This window comes from Pithys albifrons, chromosome 3 (genome assembly GCF_047495875.1).
Source record: "Pithys albifrons albifrons isolate INPA30051 chromosome 3, PitAlb_v1, whole genome shotgun sequence".
NCBI classification, from domain to species: Eukaryota; Metazoa; Chordata; class Aves; order Passeriformes; family Thamnophilidae; genus Pithys; species Pithys albifrons.
Window position 1 is genome coordinate 92,527,410 of NC_092460.1, and position 18,055 is coordinate 92,545,464.

At 36.8% G+C, this 18,055-nt stretch overlaps 1 protein-coding gene across 10 annotated transcripts in view; it reads right to left on the reverse strand.

Moving 5' to 3' along the window:
- Positions 1-7,138: 7,138 nt before the first annotated feature.
- The window catches only part of PCLO (piccolo presynaptic cytomatrix protein), a 341,027-nt gene continuing 330,110 nt past the window's right edge, over positions 7,139-18,055 (reverse strand). For 9 of the 10 annotated variants that reach the window (XM_071552738.1, XM_071552733.1, XM_071552734.1 and 6 more), the window contains 2 exons: positions 17,296-17,441; positions 7,139-12,157 (listed from right to left, as the gene is read on the reverse strand). In XM_071552738.1, the coding sequence (XP_071408839.1) occupies positions 12,017-12,157; positions 17,296-17,441 (287 nt within the window). In that variant the 3' untranslated portion in view covers positions 7,139-12,016. The remainder of the gene's footprint in view (positions 12,158-17,295; positions 17,442-18,055) is intronic. The other variant, XM_071552739.1, reaches the window with a different exon arrangement.

Below are 18,055 nucleotides of genomic sequence, written 5' to 3' on the forward strand. Positions count from 1 at the left end.
TGACAGAAGAGAGTAAATGGCTGGTGTGTTCCACAAAACACTATTTCTTGTTCTGAGTAGGGTCAAGCATCATCATGAAAACTATTAACAATGCTGTTTAATTTGACTTGCAAAGTGTGTAGGAGTATGAGAGCCTTAGCAAGCAGTTAATGTTGCAATGGTTATTTTTAAAAGGTACCTTTTCCTGTTATTTTTCCTTCAAAAAATAACCCTTTGTGTGAAAATGCTTCATTAAAAAAAACCCCAAAATCAGCTTCGCCTGTCTGAAGCACCTCAAGCTTGTAAAAAGGCTACCACAGAACCTCAGATACACATTCAAGAAATATGTGTCTTGATTGCATCTTGTTTATGTTACGTCCTTGCTTCAAAATTCTTGGTCTAATGAATTTCTTGGTCATTTTAATGACAAAAATTTTACTGAAAAAAAAATTAGAGTATTAGATCCACTCACAACCTTTGCTACGCTATAAAGCCAAGAATTCTTCTGCCCCAACATGGCTAAGAGAACATTTGCAATGGCATGTTTCCACATAACATTTTCTAAGAAAAAAAGTATAATTTTATACTTCTGTTAAATTTTTGCCATAGAATTAAGGTGCAGACTCATAAGACAGGATAGCATCTCCCCCTGAAGCCTACTGCAAGTTACAAAACTTTCTGTCTCTAGCCTGAATATCTGATGAGAAAACCTGAGGGCCGTGCTGCTGGCACTGCTGCCATCTGCTGCTGACTTTAAAATCCACAACCGTTAAAAGCAGAAAAAAACATCTGATGTGCAATTTAGGGTTCGACATTTGAAATGGCCTTTATTCTAAATAAAAGATGAAAATTATTTAACAGGGTTCTTCTAGGTAGTCACACCGTGGTTATTAATATTTAAAATACATGGAAATTAAAAGCAGAAATCTTGCATAAAATGGTTATGAATATTTATTTTTAGTTAATAATTTTAGGTAAGGGTCCTTTCCCCCCTCATTTTATCACCATATTTATATCACTATAAGAGGTAATCATATTGTCCTCATCTTCAACTCTGTTCTAAATAAAAATTATAGCACATACTTACAGGGAGTGTTCTAGCCCCTGGGTTTTCTTCCTCAGAGAGTTTGCTAACTCCTTATGCTCATATCTTTGGGTTCTTTCCTAGTCAGCATTCTTCATATTCTTTTGAAGTTTGAATCAAGTTTTTCAAAGACTGGCTGTCCTGTATCTGATACTGGAAAAGGATCACAGACTCAAGACTATAATTAAAAAGTAATATTAAAACTAAGAACACCAGGGAATCTTGGTAATAATTAATACCTTTTCTACAAATAAAAATATCTGTTCAAAATTGTTATCATTTCTGTACTGGTTAGTACAGAACTAAATCAGCAACTTCTGCACATAACCCGGAGTTCCCATATGCTTGCTTAGTTTTTCTGCCATCTATAAAGATATGAAAAAGTATATACTTCAAAAACCTGTGCTCACAACTGTTAATTTTTAAAAGACCATACTCTATTGTGTCTGATTCCTTGCAAGGGTGACTGCTTAACCATGTGAATACATACAAGTACAATAGGAATGTTGATAGAGACTCCAGCATATAATTTTTACAGATGCCTTCCTGGGTTGCTAATACTTCCTAACACAAAAAAGTCAGCTGCGCTGGACTGAGAAGGATGTATTTAAAGGGCACTTTTTCTCTTAAAAAGCAACATCCCACTCATTTTTTTTTGTTAATGTTTAATTAATCTACAATGGCATTTTTTATTCAGGCTTAACATTCAATTCTGATGAATTAAATTTGCAACATTAAATTTTAAGAAGTTTAGTTCCCTACTGCTCTTGATTTTGAGCAATTTAGTGAATGCCCTGCTGTCATGTGAGGCTTAAACAGGTGCTGTAGCTACATGGCTGGTTCTGGTGGCTGTGAGAAGGTGCCCTATGGGCACTGCCCCATTAGGTTAAGTCCACAGAGATTTTCACTGGGCTCCAGGATTCTTTCTTAAGTGAGTGTAGACATAAAGAGTATCACAGTCATTTAAATAAGGATTAAATTTTTGTGCAATTAAATAAAGGCCTGAATCCACTAGAGATTTGTAATTACTGACTAGATTTAATTCCAAGGCAAGCAAGTCATTGGTACTGTCTTTTTTCCTGTCTATAAGCAGAGGGCTCAAGAGTGCAAGCACAGTATGACACCAGGGGTCCTAAGGGCATGAATGCAAATCCCATCTGCTCACTGAAGTGGTGCAGCTCTGAGAGCTTGGCAGAACCTGGCCCAGGCACAGCAGAGACAACAAATAATGTGTACTCATTACATATAAAGCACCCCATAAAGCAAGAAAACACAAAGGAGATAACAAGAAGGCCTGAAGGACAGCGGCAGCTCCTGCAGGGGAAGAAGGCAGAGGCAGAAGAGGGAGAGTGGGATCCCTCCAGCCCTGTTTCTCTGGTTAAGGGTGCTGCACCTGGGCAGAGCTGTTGAGTATGTGCAGCAGGTCCTGCTCCTCCTCTGGTAGAGACCAAGCCCTTCTCTTTTATTTGCCATTCCCAATATTTTGCTGCTGTAACTCATCAGCCATCTCTAATGTGTTATCTTTTGCTATGTAACTAGGTTAAGTGTGTCAGAATTTTAAGCAGGTGTGTGGGCATGTGTGTACGTGTGTTTTCTGCTTAAAGCCCCCCACGCAGTAAGGTGACTGATACCACAGTGCTGAATCAGAGCAAACTCTAATGCTTCAGATCTTAAACTAAGTCAGTCAGCTCTGGCTTAAAGGCTGCAGCTTGACATTGTCACTTGGTGTTGCTGTACCAGAAATGTTTCTAAGAGCTTCAGAAAAATAGAAAATACTGCTCTATTATTTTCACTTGCTGCATTAGCATTCTTAACTGATATTAAAAAACAGAACTGAAAGTGTCAGTGTGAACCTTTCATCTCTTGATGTTCTTTTCCTAAATGCTAAGTACTTTTGTAAAAAAAAATTATATATATATATATATATATATATATGGAAAATATTTTGCAGAGACTCTCTATTTCTTCTATCTGGAACATGCATAAAGATGTGACCATAAAAATATTTCAAGGTAATACAGGGATACAAAGAATATTTTTTCCCATGGGCATCAGACTTTATAATATTGTTACATTACTCCTTCCTTAACGCTACAATCAAAGATTTTTTTCTGTTTCCCTTGACTCTTCTGTTGACCTATATACTAGCAACTACTTCATTGTTAAACTGATGATATTATGTGTTTAAGCCTTGTCTTTGAGAGCTTATTATAATGATTAATATTGCCCTTTGGAATTTCTGTGTAGGCACATTGATTTATTATGCCCTCAAATATTTACTCTTTGTGTTGATCATATCAAGATGTAGAAAATAAGCATAATGGAAATGATAAACCTAATTTCATCCTCACTGAGACTTTGAGAAGCCTCATGGCAGTAAAACTACATCGTCTGTAAAATCATAATAAATCTTAATAAGCATCATAGTATGAATGAGAAAAGAGCACTTGCTCCAAACACAAGCTTTTACTCAAGAAAATCTTGTCATATGTAATTTTGAAGCCTGTTTATTGATTTCAATAAACTTTTAATGCATTCAGGCTATCGTTCCCCATAAACACATCATTAAGAAAGCACAGACTTGCTTTTTTCTTGTTATGTAAACCTGTATGTAAATGTTGCTGTGATCCACATCACAAGGCACTGCTCTTTCAGGGACTGAGGCCATATTTTTCATTACCTACTCTTTAGAGGTAGGTAAGTCAGCAATATATTTCTTCCTGGGAACACCGACTCCAGGATTGTTATTATTCAGTCATTTAAAATATTTTAAACTTTAGCTGAAAGATTTTTGAAGAAATTGCATGATTAATTTTTTTGTGTGTGTGTTTCTGAGCTTTCAGAGGTGCATGCTGTACACGTTCTATGCCTCTTTAGTACACTACGTAATTTAAAATATGCTAAAATAATTAGAATCACATACAGTTGCTTATCAGAGAAATTCTGGACTTTCAGCAAAACAACAAAAGGTATTCATTTCAGATAGCTTTAGATGTACCCCAGTGTCCTGAATAGCTCAGATTAACCTTTTATTCTTTTTTGTGAGCATTGTCAAACAAAGTTTGGAGCTCTGGGATTTTTTTCCTAAAGCTACATCATAGAGTATCAATTAGTCTGTCTGTCATAAAAAAGGGATTTCTAACTATGTACGGGTTCTATTTTAATCAAACCCCATCACTCTGACATGCTTACCAGGCATTGTTATTGCTCCTAAAGGTGTAAGCTCCTTGACTTGCAGTTTTGTGATGATGGTTAAGACTTACTCAGTGGGATTTATTATACCTAAATTTAAATGCCTACAATGCAGGCCTCTAAGGCTATGCTGCTCTTCTGTGCTTGAACATACAGTTAATCTAAGCCAAGGAGTTGAAGAACCATCGCCATATACTTGTGGGAGACAAGGAGTGAACTTGATGAGGGGTTCCTGCCTGTGTAGTATATACTAGAATTAGAATGAAAAACCTCTCTATGTAGAAACAGTGCAGAGAGCACCAGTATTAACTGAATAAAGATGACATCGAGAACTCTTGTAGGAGAGCTGTTTAAAAGTTTGCATGCCTGCATCCTTTTACCTATAATGCGATAATAAAAAGAGGAAAATAATACTAAATTCTACCATGCCCTGAAGTCTCACTAGTTGAGACTGAGAACAGCATATAGTCCAACAAAGTCAGTCTTAGCTTTCAAGTAGCTAATGTTATACATTTTTGTATTCCATCTTTTGAATGCCCAGGAAGAAGCAAGAATAAAGTGCCCCCAGGTTGCAAAATCTCAGAATTCTCAAAGCCATTGATGAAAATGAGCCTGGTATTACTACAGTGAATTAGAGCAGAGATTGCAAGCAGCTCTGAGAAGTTGCCCAAATGTGTTCAGCCCAAATCTGCTTCAAAGTCAACATGCAAGCTCCAGACACTTGCTGTCAAAATGACTGTTCCCTGCCCTTTAGTTGCAGCTTCTGTTCTGACCTCCTCTCTTTAGATACAAAAAATTATTTCAGGTTTTATTAATTTGATTCTCAGAACAGAGTTGAAATGATATTTTCTTTTATTTCATTTCCTCTTAGAGGAAAGGACTTAGTAAGGACATGAGCAAAGGAGAAATGTACAAGTGGTGGTAACTTGAAGACCTTTGAAAAAGACTTGTAGCCTTCTTGTGCTTCAGCTCCTTTCTTATAAAAGAAAGGGAATAGCATTTCCTTCTTCCTGTAGATTCCATGGGTGAAACAGGTGGCTAGCTTTTATAATAATCATTATCGTTCTTGGTAATTCTTCAAATGTAACTGGCTGAAAAATCAAAAGGTCCCTTATATTATCATAAGGATGCAGAAATTTCTTGGCATTATCAGGACTTCCTTACAAATGGCCTGTTCTAAAAGTATAAAATTTTTATTCTAAAATACCAGTCAAGGATAATTAATTTGGGTTACATAGGGAAATAGTGAGGGTGTATGTAAGTCCCCTGTTAACCTTACCTTCCCCAACCCAAGGACATCCAACGCTCTCAAGCCTCTCTTCACAATTCTTTGTCCGCAAACAATAATGTTAAAGATATTTGCTGCAATACTTTTGCTAGAGTTCCAGAGAGATTTGTTCTCAAAGCTAGAATGCTAAGCTGAATCTCTGCACATATTTTCCAATGTCTTGTCTCCATATGGATTTTAAGTCCAGCCTTTTTAAAAAGTATTCCATGAACTGCCCAGTTCCCACTTTCACATATTATACCCCAGGCAGCTTCTAGGTTAAAAGCCACAACAGCACTGTGAGGAAATAATTTGTGCATGCTGTGCACTTTGCTGAGTGCTCTAATAGAGTAAACACACATTTTTCTTAAATATTGTTAATTATTTAAAGAGAAGTGTGCTATTTAATCATCGTTTCTGTGAAGGGGCACTGAGATTTTCTCTCTGTAAAGTAGTTTCCTGGAGATAGATTGAGGTCACCTACAGCTTTCACAGCAGCTAATTACAGTCAGCTCTCTCTCCCTTAACACTTCAGAAATGGTTTCTAACCATTTCCAGAGAGCCAGCATACTGGGCAGGAGTTTTCTCATCAAAATAAAAGAGGATGCAGAAAACTGAGGCTGAGTGTGGGACGAAGAGTTTATAGCCATGACTATTTTCTCAGAGAGAGGTACCCAAAGTACCCTGAAGGTATAACTTAGTGATTAAGGCAGGTACTGGGAAGACTGGAGTTTGGCTCCTGATGGGCATTAATAGAAGTCAGCCTATGTCAGTGCTGTAGCAAGTAGGTTAATATGAAAAAGGGCATCCTTTTTCTCGAGGCATCCTCAGAGGTGTTGCCTATTTCCCATTATGTTGTTTGAGAAAACAGCATCAACTGACACAAAAAATTTCCGGGTGCCAGACTCAAGCAACAATTTAGTTTACTGGGGGAGCATGATTTTTTTTATTATTCTTTATTATTTGTAACAAAGTTGGAAACTATGGAAGTATAATATGGATCTAGACATGACTCAGAAGTACAGGCTCAATGAGAAGACCTCACAGATGTTCGACAAGTCAGGTAAAATTCAGTAATATAAAAGTGACTGCCGAAAAAAATTATTTCTTGTTTATAGTAAGTTCTACAATGTATTGTTCATGGAAACCTTCTTTCCATTGGAGGAAAGAGCCAGAGAAAACTCCATCAGGGTTTATCAGATTCTTTCTTATTCTTGTCTTCACTGGGAATTTACAAGGAAATGGAGTTATGTTACATTTGTAATTCACTCTTTTTTCACAGTGAGGAGACAAACCCCTGGACATTCCTAAACTGTACTGATGTATGAACATATATTTGTTGTCTATATAGGATGCCAGAGATGAGTCTGCATGAAGATATCAACAAGTTGAAAGTGATTCTGTTTCTGACTCACTTGGAGAAAAATGTTCATGAACTATTCCTTATTTCAAAACAAAACATGAGACATGAGTGATACCCTGGAAGGTACACTAATGCTGAAATAGGGCTGATGAGTATGGGAGTGTGTACAGCCTTACCATAAAACCACTGTGGCCAACAAATGGGAAATAGGTTTTCATGTTAATTAGGAAAAAGAAATAAAACCAGATATTTTAAATATTTATTTGTCAGACCAGGATAACAGCCTTTAGAGAGCACAATTTGCATAAGTTCTCAAGGTACATCCTGTATACAATCACGAAACCATGGCATGGATTTATACATAAAGATAAAACTGGGACAGATTTACAAGCATTTTTATACAATTCTCATACTGCTTTTGTTTTGTTTTTTACAACTTTTAGAACAAGTCTGTTTTGTTTTGTTGTTGTTTTTTTTTCCTTATGATTCTGGAAGCAAAATAAAAATTAAAAGAAATTCAAACCAAAATGAATATCAGCAAACCACCATCGATGCATGCAACATTCACTGTGGAAACATTACATTTCTTCAAGGAGTAATCTTTTTATTTTTGTTGCTTTTGCTTTTTTTTTGTGTGTTTTTTGGATTTTTTTAAACACTGCGTATGCTGTACACCTTGTTTGTAGCATGACAGCACACACGCTAATCAGCCATCATTGAGCACCTGAGCACATCACTGAACATCTATAAGATACAATCGAGTAAGGACACACTCACATGCTTGGATGTCAGATGGAGTTAATAACTTAAACTCAGTCTGCTTTACAAAAATGTATACTTATTTACAAGGTAACAAATTAAGAAAACAGCTCTTGCTCAAATAATCTGAGTTATGGATATCTATATATATTATAACTTTTGAGCTCATCGATGTATTTGCTTATTATTTTTTAAAATTAATAAAACAGAACATATAGAAAACATTAAAATGCTTCTTATGATTTAAAGAGAGAGTATCCGGTCTCATTTATTCTTTCTATTTTCCTACTAAAGGCAACATGTATTCATAAAGAATAATTCATCCTACATGCCAGGTGAACCACAAATTCACAAGGCATGTAGGACTAAAGTTTAAATATAATGTAGGTGGATACTTATGCTAAATTTCCTCTCTGTTTCATTACCTTTATAAGTTACACTCACACAAATTTTCTCTGCTATTCACATATGTATGTACATATCTAGATATATACTCAAATAATGAATCTGGGACATTCAACATTGTAGCAATGAAAATAAACTAGTTAAAAATAGTGTCAGTTATGATTCAAATAATAATTTAAAAAAATACTATTATCATCTTTACGATATCTCCATGAAACTAAATCCTAATTAAATAATCTCTATTGGGCACACACTAGCTTACAATATAATAGATGTCTTCTTTTTCTTTATCATCATCCTCAAAGTAAGAATATCAGCTGGTTACCAGCTACCATATCCCACAACCTAACCATGCAAACACTCAGCATCCAGAAAAATAACTCAAATATTTCCCTAGTATTTATTTAAAGCCAGTTCCAGTCAATAGATTGGTTGTTATTGACTTCAACTGGTTTTTGTTTCTTCCTCACAGGATCCATGTAATGTAAAAACATGGGTAATAATAAAGAAGCAGTACTCATTGCCCCTGGATACTATCCCTTTAAAGTGGAATGATAAAGAACTAGCTCAACATTCATCATAGAAACCCTCATGTCTAGTTTTAACCTGGAAAAAAAAAGTGGCTGTTTGCTGCTCATTGGATGCGTACACAATAATGATAACATTATAAATTCCTGCCATTTATAAAAACACACACTGTGCTTTTGCTCATTTTTCAGCTTGTTTCCACTATACAAGGCCTTGAACAAAGAAGCAGCTTCAATTTCTGTTGTCTCAGCAGATTTATGAATTAAAAAAGTTAAAATGCCTCTGCTATTGCCTCCCTGCAATATGCATCTTTAAAGCAATTATAGAAATGTGTGAAATCAACAATCAATTACTCAGAAATTATAAAAGCTGTTGCCACATCTAAGCACTTTTGGCCAGAAAAAATAAACAAAAAATTAATGAGAAAAAAGCAAAAAAAATATACTGAGATATATACAAAAAGTAAAAAAAATACTGATAGTCCTACTTTGATTAGTTTTTTTAAAAACATAGTTACAAGAGAGTTTTTCCTGACTTCATTCATAAAACAAATAAACAACAAAAAAAAGGAACTATGCATTCAAACATGAATGTGTTGCATAGAGTGATTTCAGTACAACCTAGAAATTTGGTCAAAAAACCGAACTTGGCACACTTTGGTAGCATTCTCTGACCTATGAATGATGCTGCCTTGGAAAGATCGAGTGCGGGGGCCCAGGTCTGACACAAGCCCTCCCTGGGTGATGCCGAAGGAGCCCTGCAGCTGGCCAAGGCAGTGCCATGTTCCTCACAAACCCTACTCTTTGTGTTTCATGACGGGAGCCCAAAACTGCTATTTCAACATGCAGAAACATTTTGTGTGTTGTTCAGAGAGTCAAAGATGCTTGAATTAAACCAGTTAACAGCTGATTACCCTCAGAGGTAGCTGTTCCTTACAGCTGAAGCTATACCACCCAACAAGGCTATTCACTAAAACTATTGGCCACATTTGTATGTGTGTGAGAGCAAAGCAAGCCTGTCCACTTTCGCAATTAAGAGTGATGATTACAGGCTTCCAGTAAGGCAGCCAGATCCTGCTCATTCCTGTTGGAAATCTCCATAGCAACTACTAGCATGACTTGCTGCCTTTATAACAAATCTTAGCAAGAACAAAATTACCATCACTGTGCACAATCATGGCTTGCACTTCACACACTTTTTTTTTTTTTTGAGAGGGGGCTGTTTTTTCAAAGGAAAAACACAGTATAGCCACCAGAAATGCAAGATAACCCACCAAAAGAGCAATACATACATCATATATAGAATTTTTTGGTTCAATAGGGGATTTTGTCATTGAAGTATTTTCATATAATAACATACACAACGTCAAAACATAGAATTTTTACAATAAATCCAGTGGATTGTTTTTAAAATATGTGAAGGTAGGGTATACGTATACTGGTGAAAGCATAAAATTTGACATTAAAGCACACATTCTACTTCCACTGTCAGTGATGTTGTATTTCTAAGATAGCTAATAAGATTTTGGTAAGATTGCTCTGCTTGCAAGTTAAGCAGGTGACCAGCAGGTTACCAATAAAAGGAGTTTCCCTGGTGTGTGTAGCATTAATGCCTTCTGCATGTTTCTTCTCATATCCTGTTTCATGTGGTTATTTTAAGTTGATAAAATAAACAAAAAACTATACGTGAGAAGTGCCACCAGATTAAATGGTGTAGCTTTTTCATGGTAATCCAATTACTGAATAATCTAAGTGTAATTTTTCTGGTTTTTTGTTGGGGTTTTTTTAAAGTCTTTTCCAGAAGAACATTTTTATTTCAAAACCTGTGGAAATGTACTACATATATTCAGAAAATATTTGAGAATGTACACTAAATAATTTGTAAAAAGTCCTTAATGGGCAAGGAAAATAAATATCTGATATGCAGAAATTTGAAAATTTTCTTTTTAAGTATGCAAAGGCCATGTGACAATATTTCCAGGGAAACTTCTTTTTAATGAAGCTGTGCAATTTTAAATTACTTCTGAGTAACGTGGGAGTTAGTATTTTATTGATTCTTGGTTTTTAATGGAACTGCTACACTTTCAGGAATGGGAGAAAAAACTCTCCCTTCTTCAAAAATGGTACAAGGGAAGATACAACAACCAGCCTAAGCCATACTAGGCAGCAGTTTCCTCCCAAGTGAGTTAACTGTTCAGCTTCAAACTCCTGAAAGTGGGACTTTAGGCATCAAAGTGCTGACACAGCTTTAAATGCTGCCAGCTACCTTCCTATTTGCTTCTTTCCTGAAAAACCATGCTTTTGCATGGATTATACTCAGACATTCACCTGATATAGCAAGAGGATGTTCTTCATTTTCTCTAATGCAGCAGCATCCATTCAGGAACTGCCCTGCTGTCCCTTCCCCTTTCAAGTGTCACGAGTGTTGATACAGAGCCCTGCACAGAGCAGGTCGGTGTTGCCATGGTGGGTCTAGTGCTCCAAAGTGCCCACTAAATAGCCTAGAATTCATTGTCTGCATTCAGTTTCAGAACAAGACTGGTTGCTGGAAAATGGAAGGACTAACTGAAATAATTGTGTTAGTCCCAGTGCTTAGGTCTCTTAAACTGCAAACTGTTTTAGACCTCCTGATTCAAAGGGTGGGTTAAGTACAGTGTCACTGACATTGAAACAGCATTTTTTCTTTCTGATGTATTGTGGTTTATAACCTGCCTTTTCTGTTTAGAATCACATCCCAAATTATAGATTGTTAATACAGTTTTATTTATCACATTCTAGAAGAGTGGCTTATATCCATTGCTAACACACAGAAACAAATGAAATAATCAGATCTGATTCTCCACAGCATAGTTTTTGAAGGAAAAAGAAGGAAAAAAAAAGTAAAATAACATTACCACTCTTGCAAACGCCTTGCAGTTTGTGTCAAGTGGCATAATCTCACTACAGCAAATTATCAGATATCCTAAGGTGCAGAGGAGCGAGTTTTGCACTTTTGATAAGTGAGATTTGGAAAGTCAGTCACCCTAGGTGCTTTTGCATAAAATGATCTCCTTCTGGTTGCACAGAACACCAGACTGCACTTTCCATCACACTGCCTCCAGCTGCAGCCGAACTCTGTGTTAACACCTGCCTCCAGCCTTCGTCATTTCCTTCACAGTTACTGTCTTCACAAAGAGTCCAATAACATGGAGCCCTCGTTTCAGTCTTCATTTCAAACAGCCTCACTTTAACTTCTGGGCCCAGGTTTTCTTTTGCTGTCTTTTGCAGCAAAAACAAGTGTACTAGCCCTCATTTAAGTGTGCTATGTAGCCCAGAGACTGCTCTTTTCTACTTTGTATTCTGAAAGACTAGCTAAACACAATGATATCAAACTATAGTCTTGGAGTGATGCTGTTTAGAGCAGACTCTGCAGGTTTTGTGCCCTAAGCAGACAGCTCTGCTCAGTGTGTTTGTGTGGAGCTGACCAACAGTTTGTGCCAGTTTACTATTCTTTTCCTTAGATCCACTTTGTCAAGCCAGATATAAGCTTCCCCAATCAGTATCTTTTTCATAAACTTCCCTCCATTGCAGACAAGCAGAATCTGGGGGAAAAAAAAATAAATAATTATCAATGTGCATATTAACATACTGCATTTGCTAGCAAAAATGAAACATTCAGAAATATTGATCTCTAATTCATTACACAGAGACAAGAAACAGTGACCATAACATTATATAAAGAGCCATTTTCCCAATAGAAAGAAAGCCCTGTGAAAATTCAATCTTCCCCCTCTTCTGTATCATGGGACATGGAAACTAGAAGACCGTCTTGAATGTTGGTGAACAATTTGTTCACCTACTGGTTCCCAATGATGAACAGAAGATCAAGTTTTAAGCTATGAGAAAGAGCTTTGTGCAGGTGAAGTATCAGCTCTAATGAAGTCCATGGAAATCAGAAGGTGCCCTGCATGTAGGCTGTAACTCTGAGCTAGTGTGTGAAAAAGTCCAGAGGTCTTGTTTGTGACCTCAGTTGTAGTCTAACCTAAAATGTAGAATTGGTCTGAAATCTCACTCCTGATATTTCTCTCATGAGAAATATAGAGTTGTATCTGGTCTTGTGGCTTTTGCTCACCCAGCCATGATGAGTGGGGAGGATAAGGAATAGCTCCAGCACTCGTGTGAGCTATGCAGGCTGGGTGTTCAAGTCTCTCCCTTATATGTCATCCAACCACATGTTTTCCATCTAAACAGGTTCTGTTTATGAAGGACTTGGCTCATTCTGTGGATCTCTAGGTTCATTATACATGTTTCTAGGGGAAATGCATTTGATAATACGTATACTTCAGGGCATGAGTTATAGATACACATTCATGAAAGTTTTAGCATTTCTTATTAATTAACTGAATTACCAGGCACAATGCTTCTTTTGTTTGCTTGGTTTTGATACTTCCTAAGTTTTTCAAAAAGAAAAAGAAGCAATGAAAATTTGCATTTCTGTGATAGGATGAGCAGTAGTTTTGTAATATTCACAGTCACTGAGCAAACCTCAACAAGCAACAAGAAAAGGAGGTAACTGATAACAGGAGGAAGCTGTCACCCTCTGTGAATCAGCAGGAGAGAAAATGGGGGATTTTGTTGTTCAGTTTCAAAGATCTAGGCTAAAATAAGAATGACAGAACTCAGGGATTTTGTCCTCTGCTGAAATGTTGGAAGGGAGCATATGGCAGTAGACATGTAACAGAACTGTAGAGGAACTAGAACTTCCTTTAATCAAGAAGTCAACATTTTTGAAAATTTTCCATTGTTTTTACAACAAAGTAAACCCCCCAAACTTTACATTATAAATACAGTTTAAAAGAGAAGAAATTTGCAATGATTTTTCCAAATGGGCTTCCCAATTCCTTGTTCAGTTTTGATATCAATTGTCAAGTAAGGTATGTATCTGGACAGCTTAGACACCTGCATGGCTATTAGTCAACAGGTTTGAGTAGGGAAGACCAAATTACTCTTAGGCACTGAACTGTTAGGGAAGTCCATTCATCAGAAAACCAGTCCTTGGGGAAAATATGCAGTCTGTCTCCACTGCTGGTGGCTTTCTAGGTCCCTTGGTTCCCTCTTTCCTGAAGAATAGACCACCTAGAAGCTACAAAGCCAAACCAGAACATCTGTAAAATATATTCTTCTGGTTTTTCTGATTACCCTCACACAGGACATTACATATTTCAAATTGCAGCCAGCTAAGACTCAGCTAGGGAACAAGGTGAAGAGACAGGAGTTTAGTGCTTTCCAGAAGGTTCCTGGGTGAGTTCCCAAGACAGAGGGAAATCAGAGAAGCAAGGAAAAAGCTATCAGAAGACTGAGGAAAATGCTTGTCTGAAACCTGTGAAAATGTTTTCTGCAGAATATTTTCACTCTGACTCATCAACAGTTTTAGAACAGAAAAGTTTTTATGAAATTTTTCATAGCTTCTGTTATGGGTTTGGCCAGGTGGGCCTAAGTTTAGGTTTTAAAGTTCAGCTAGGCCTGGGATTGTCAGCTGATTTAAGCTGGGCTGAGCTAGCTAACAGCTGACTTCTTCCAGCCAATAATATTGTATTCCATACCATACTACATCATCAAAGGGTGTAAAGTCCAGTGTGTGGGAGTGGCTTAGTCAGTTCTGCTATGGCCGAGGTACAAGCCGGACATGATCCAGCTTCTGTCTTGGAGCAGGCCTTGCTCCTGCCCCTGCTACCTCTGCTTGCATTTTGTTTGCATTCAGGGAAGTAGAAACATGTTTGTTGTTACTCTTTCTGTTTCTTGCTATGTGTCTCTTAGAGTACTTACAGATCTAGATCTACAGATCTAATGTTTGTTTGTTCTTAGCTTTTCTCTCTGCTTAAGTCTGTCTCTGAAGGATTGACTTCTCTAGAATGATTTGTTGTTAAAATGGTAGAATTTGTGTTTACTGGGAAGTGGAAAGTTATTTCTTGTTATACATAACTTGTGTGTGTGTTATATTGTAGTTTTCTCTTAATTTTCCCTTTTCTGTATAAATACATGTAGTTAGTTTCAGCATAAACCTGGTTTGAAGTGGTTTTCTCCCTCTCTCCCTCTTCTTTTTCCCTTGGCTGGTTGGGGGGAGGAGGAACCCTTTCACTCTGTCCTGGACAGTTGGTGTTTTGCCAGCTCAGCCCAAGACAGCTTCTTTGCTTGATCTTTTCACTCCTCCCAGCTGGAACCCTGGGATGTGTCTTCTCTAGCTTGTCTGTCTCTTATCCTTATTTCTTCCCTGCTCCAGGCTTTAAATTCCAGTCTTGTTATCCTGAATAAGCTAGTTTTTATTTCTAATCTCCAGGGTTCTTTTTCTTTTATTCCTAATACTCTGTACCAGACAACTCAATTTTCCTTTGTACACTACCCGCCCCCCTCCGCCCCCTTTTTTTCCTCCTCTATGGGAAATGGTCCCATTTTTATAAACACAGCTCTTACTGTGGGTTTTTAGAGAGCAGTCCCTTGTCTTAATTTCTGCCTCTAGCTGGTTCTCGTATCTCTACAATGTACCATCTATGATTATCAAGGTTGATCTCATCTGACTCCCTCTCTCTCATCTTATTTTCTCCCTTAATCTTCCAATTCCACTTTTGTTTCATGTGTTCTGGTTTTGTTCCGTTTCCCTCTCCTCCAAATCTCTTTTGAAAATGTTCATCTCTTTGGCCCTAAATGTTCACCATTCAAATTCATCATTCAAATCACCCAGCTTCTTGCTTAGCTATAAAAACAAATCAACTGATAAGTTTGAAGAGCATATAAAAACAGATGTACTGAGTCATATCCCAGATGTCTCCAGGCAAATATTCTGCTTCCAAAGTGCAGAGGGCAGTGTATAAAGCCCAATACAAGAACAAATCTATCAAGTAGTGACATTCTCTCAAAATACCTACTATGATCTGTGGACCATTGACTTCCTGACCCACAGGTAGTAAGTCTGCATTTAACAATATGAGATCTTTTGCCCATAAATTTCTCCATTTTGCCCATAAATTTTACATTTCAAACTCCAGGCTTCATGAAGTAGAGACACTTTTTGTTTATTTTAAACTTGTTCCTTGCTACTTTTACAGGCTGGTTTCACAGCCTTTATTATCTTAGCTCTTCTGAGCAGCCCCAGTACATATCATAGAATCAGAAAATGCTGAGCTGGAAGGAATCTATCAAGGTCTTTGAGTGCAAGTCCTGGCCCTTTGCAAGACACCCCAAGAACCACACCAAGTCCGGAGAGCATTGTCCAAATGCTTCTTGAACTCTGTAGGGCTCAGTGCTGTGACCACTTCCCTGGGGAGTTTGTTTCAGTGCTCAACCATCTCATGAAGAGGTTGAGAACTGCAATGAGGTCTCCCCTCAGTCTCCTCTTCTCTGTATATCACAGAGTTCCTGAGGAAGTGTCAAGTCTCAGGCTGAGTGTTCCTATGGATACCTCCCACATTATCTCCCTCCTTAACAACTTGATGGATTATTTTTCCATAGTACACTGTGAGTTCTTCTTTACTGGTCTACCCCATATGGTTTCTTCAAACCACCACTGGAAGCAAAGTTTTTACATGAATTTTAGCTCTTAAACTTTGGCAAGACTTTATTGATCACTTTGGAGTTTTGCAGATGATATCAATTCTTAAACAGCCTTTTATTGAGTCTATTGAAACAATAAGATGTTAGGACACCTTAACGCAGGAAAACATTATCTATTTTTGTTGGCTTTGTTTTGTAAGCAAAATCCATTTTGGCTTTAATTTTAATGATACAACCAATAAGCCTAATGTAGGCACTTAGATAATCCAGAACTAATTTTAATCACTAGTATGTAGCTGGATTATTTAGGTTGATCTGCCAGATTTAAAGGTACATTAAGTGGATGTTGATATGGCCAACAACACCCAACAATCTACACATGGGAAAATAGATGCAGGTAGGCAAATTGAATCCTACCTGTCTGAAAAAGTAAACCTGATCATATTATCAAATCTGTCTAAGCAGCTAAGACACGGGAAAGGGACTGTTTCTGAAGCAGTTCCACATATCATTTGATGTGTTGCAGATGGAAAAAAAGTCAACTCCCTTACAAATGTACCTGAGAATATTTGACTTGGCATAATCAGTAATTCTCAATGTCTGAGAATATTACTATTGTGCCTAATTCTAGGTGCCACGACTCTTAAAGAAGTTAAAGAACTGGAGAGAATGATAAAATATTAGGCATTTAGGCAAAAGGACTTATCAAAGAAATTTGGTTTACTTAGCCTGGAAAAATAGAGAAGAGATTTAAGGTAACAGTCTTTCAATGTAAAAATTAGTTTTTATTTAAAAATAAAATGGATTAGGTTTTCTCTGTGCTTTGTGAGGATAGTTAAGGATAAGTGAGCTGAATTTAAAAAATATGACATATTTAAGTTTGATATTACACTAAATTTTCTAAGTACATAGGAAATTATTCTTGGAAGGCATGCATAACTCCCTCCTCTCAGTGATTTCAAGAATAGATCAAGACTAAAATTTTAAGGCCTTATCTATAAATAACTTTCCTTAGTCTGGTGTGATGGAGGAATCCATCTTTTAATGTCTCCTCTAGCCATTATATAACTCTGTTATTTCCTTTGTAACTTTCTCTTTTCAGCAAACAACTGTGGTAGAAGATTGATCTCAAATGCCCATAGCACAGCATGGACGACATACAAAATTAGGTTTCAGTAAAATGCAGAATTACCTGAAGAGAATGCCCAGCAGGACTCAAGCTAAATCTAAATGTTTCATTGAACGAAGGCTCTCGGTCATGCCTGCATACCCTGGTTTTCTTCTTAATTACTCTCTTTTGGGTAGAGATATTGACAACATAGAGCTTCACATACAGGTCTGGGGAAGAACAGTTCAATGAGTTAAATACAGAACCTTTTAAATAATCATTTTTGCTTATGATTTCAATGGAGGGGAATTTCTGTGAAAACAATGATAATTTACATTTACAGCTGTATTTTTTTCTCATTCATGTGGTGCAGAAATGGAATCACCCCACTAAATCCAAGGAAGTTACTATATGTTTACAGTGTAGTCATTAAAAAAACAAATACCTTGATGTCTTTATCTTAGTATGAAAATATTATTATGAACATGAGATTTCAGTTTTTTGAAAAGCATTTACACCAAAATACAACTTTCTACTAGATATAATGTTCTTTAATAACCTAGGGATTTATAACTTTTACTAAAATTAAAAGTGGATTAAGTTTTAACTATCAAACATAAAAAGAGGATTAGCTTGTGAGAGTTAATTTGCTTCTACTAAATAATTTTACTTTCATTAAAGCAGCTCATAGGACAAAAAAAAGCACTTAAAAAGAATCCTATAGAAGATGGTGTCCTGGCTAAGCAACAATTTTCTTTCCCATTTTAGTAGTGATATTAACTGATTTAAGATACAACCTACTTAATGTTTTCAAGGTGTCATAAAGCTATTTTCTGTGTGATAC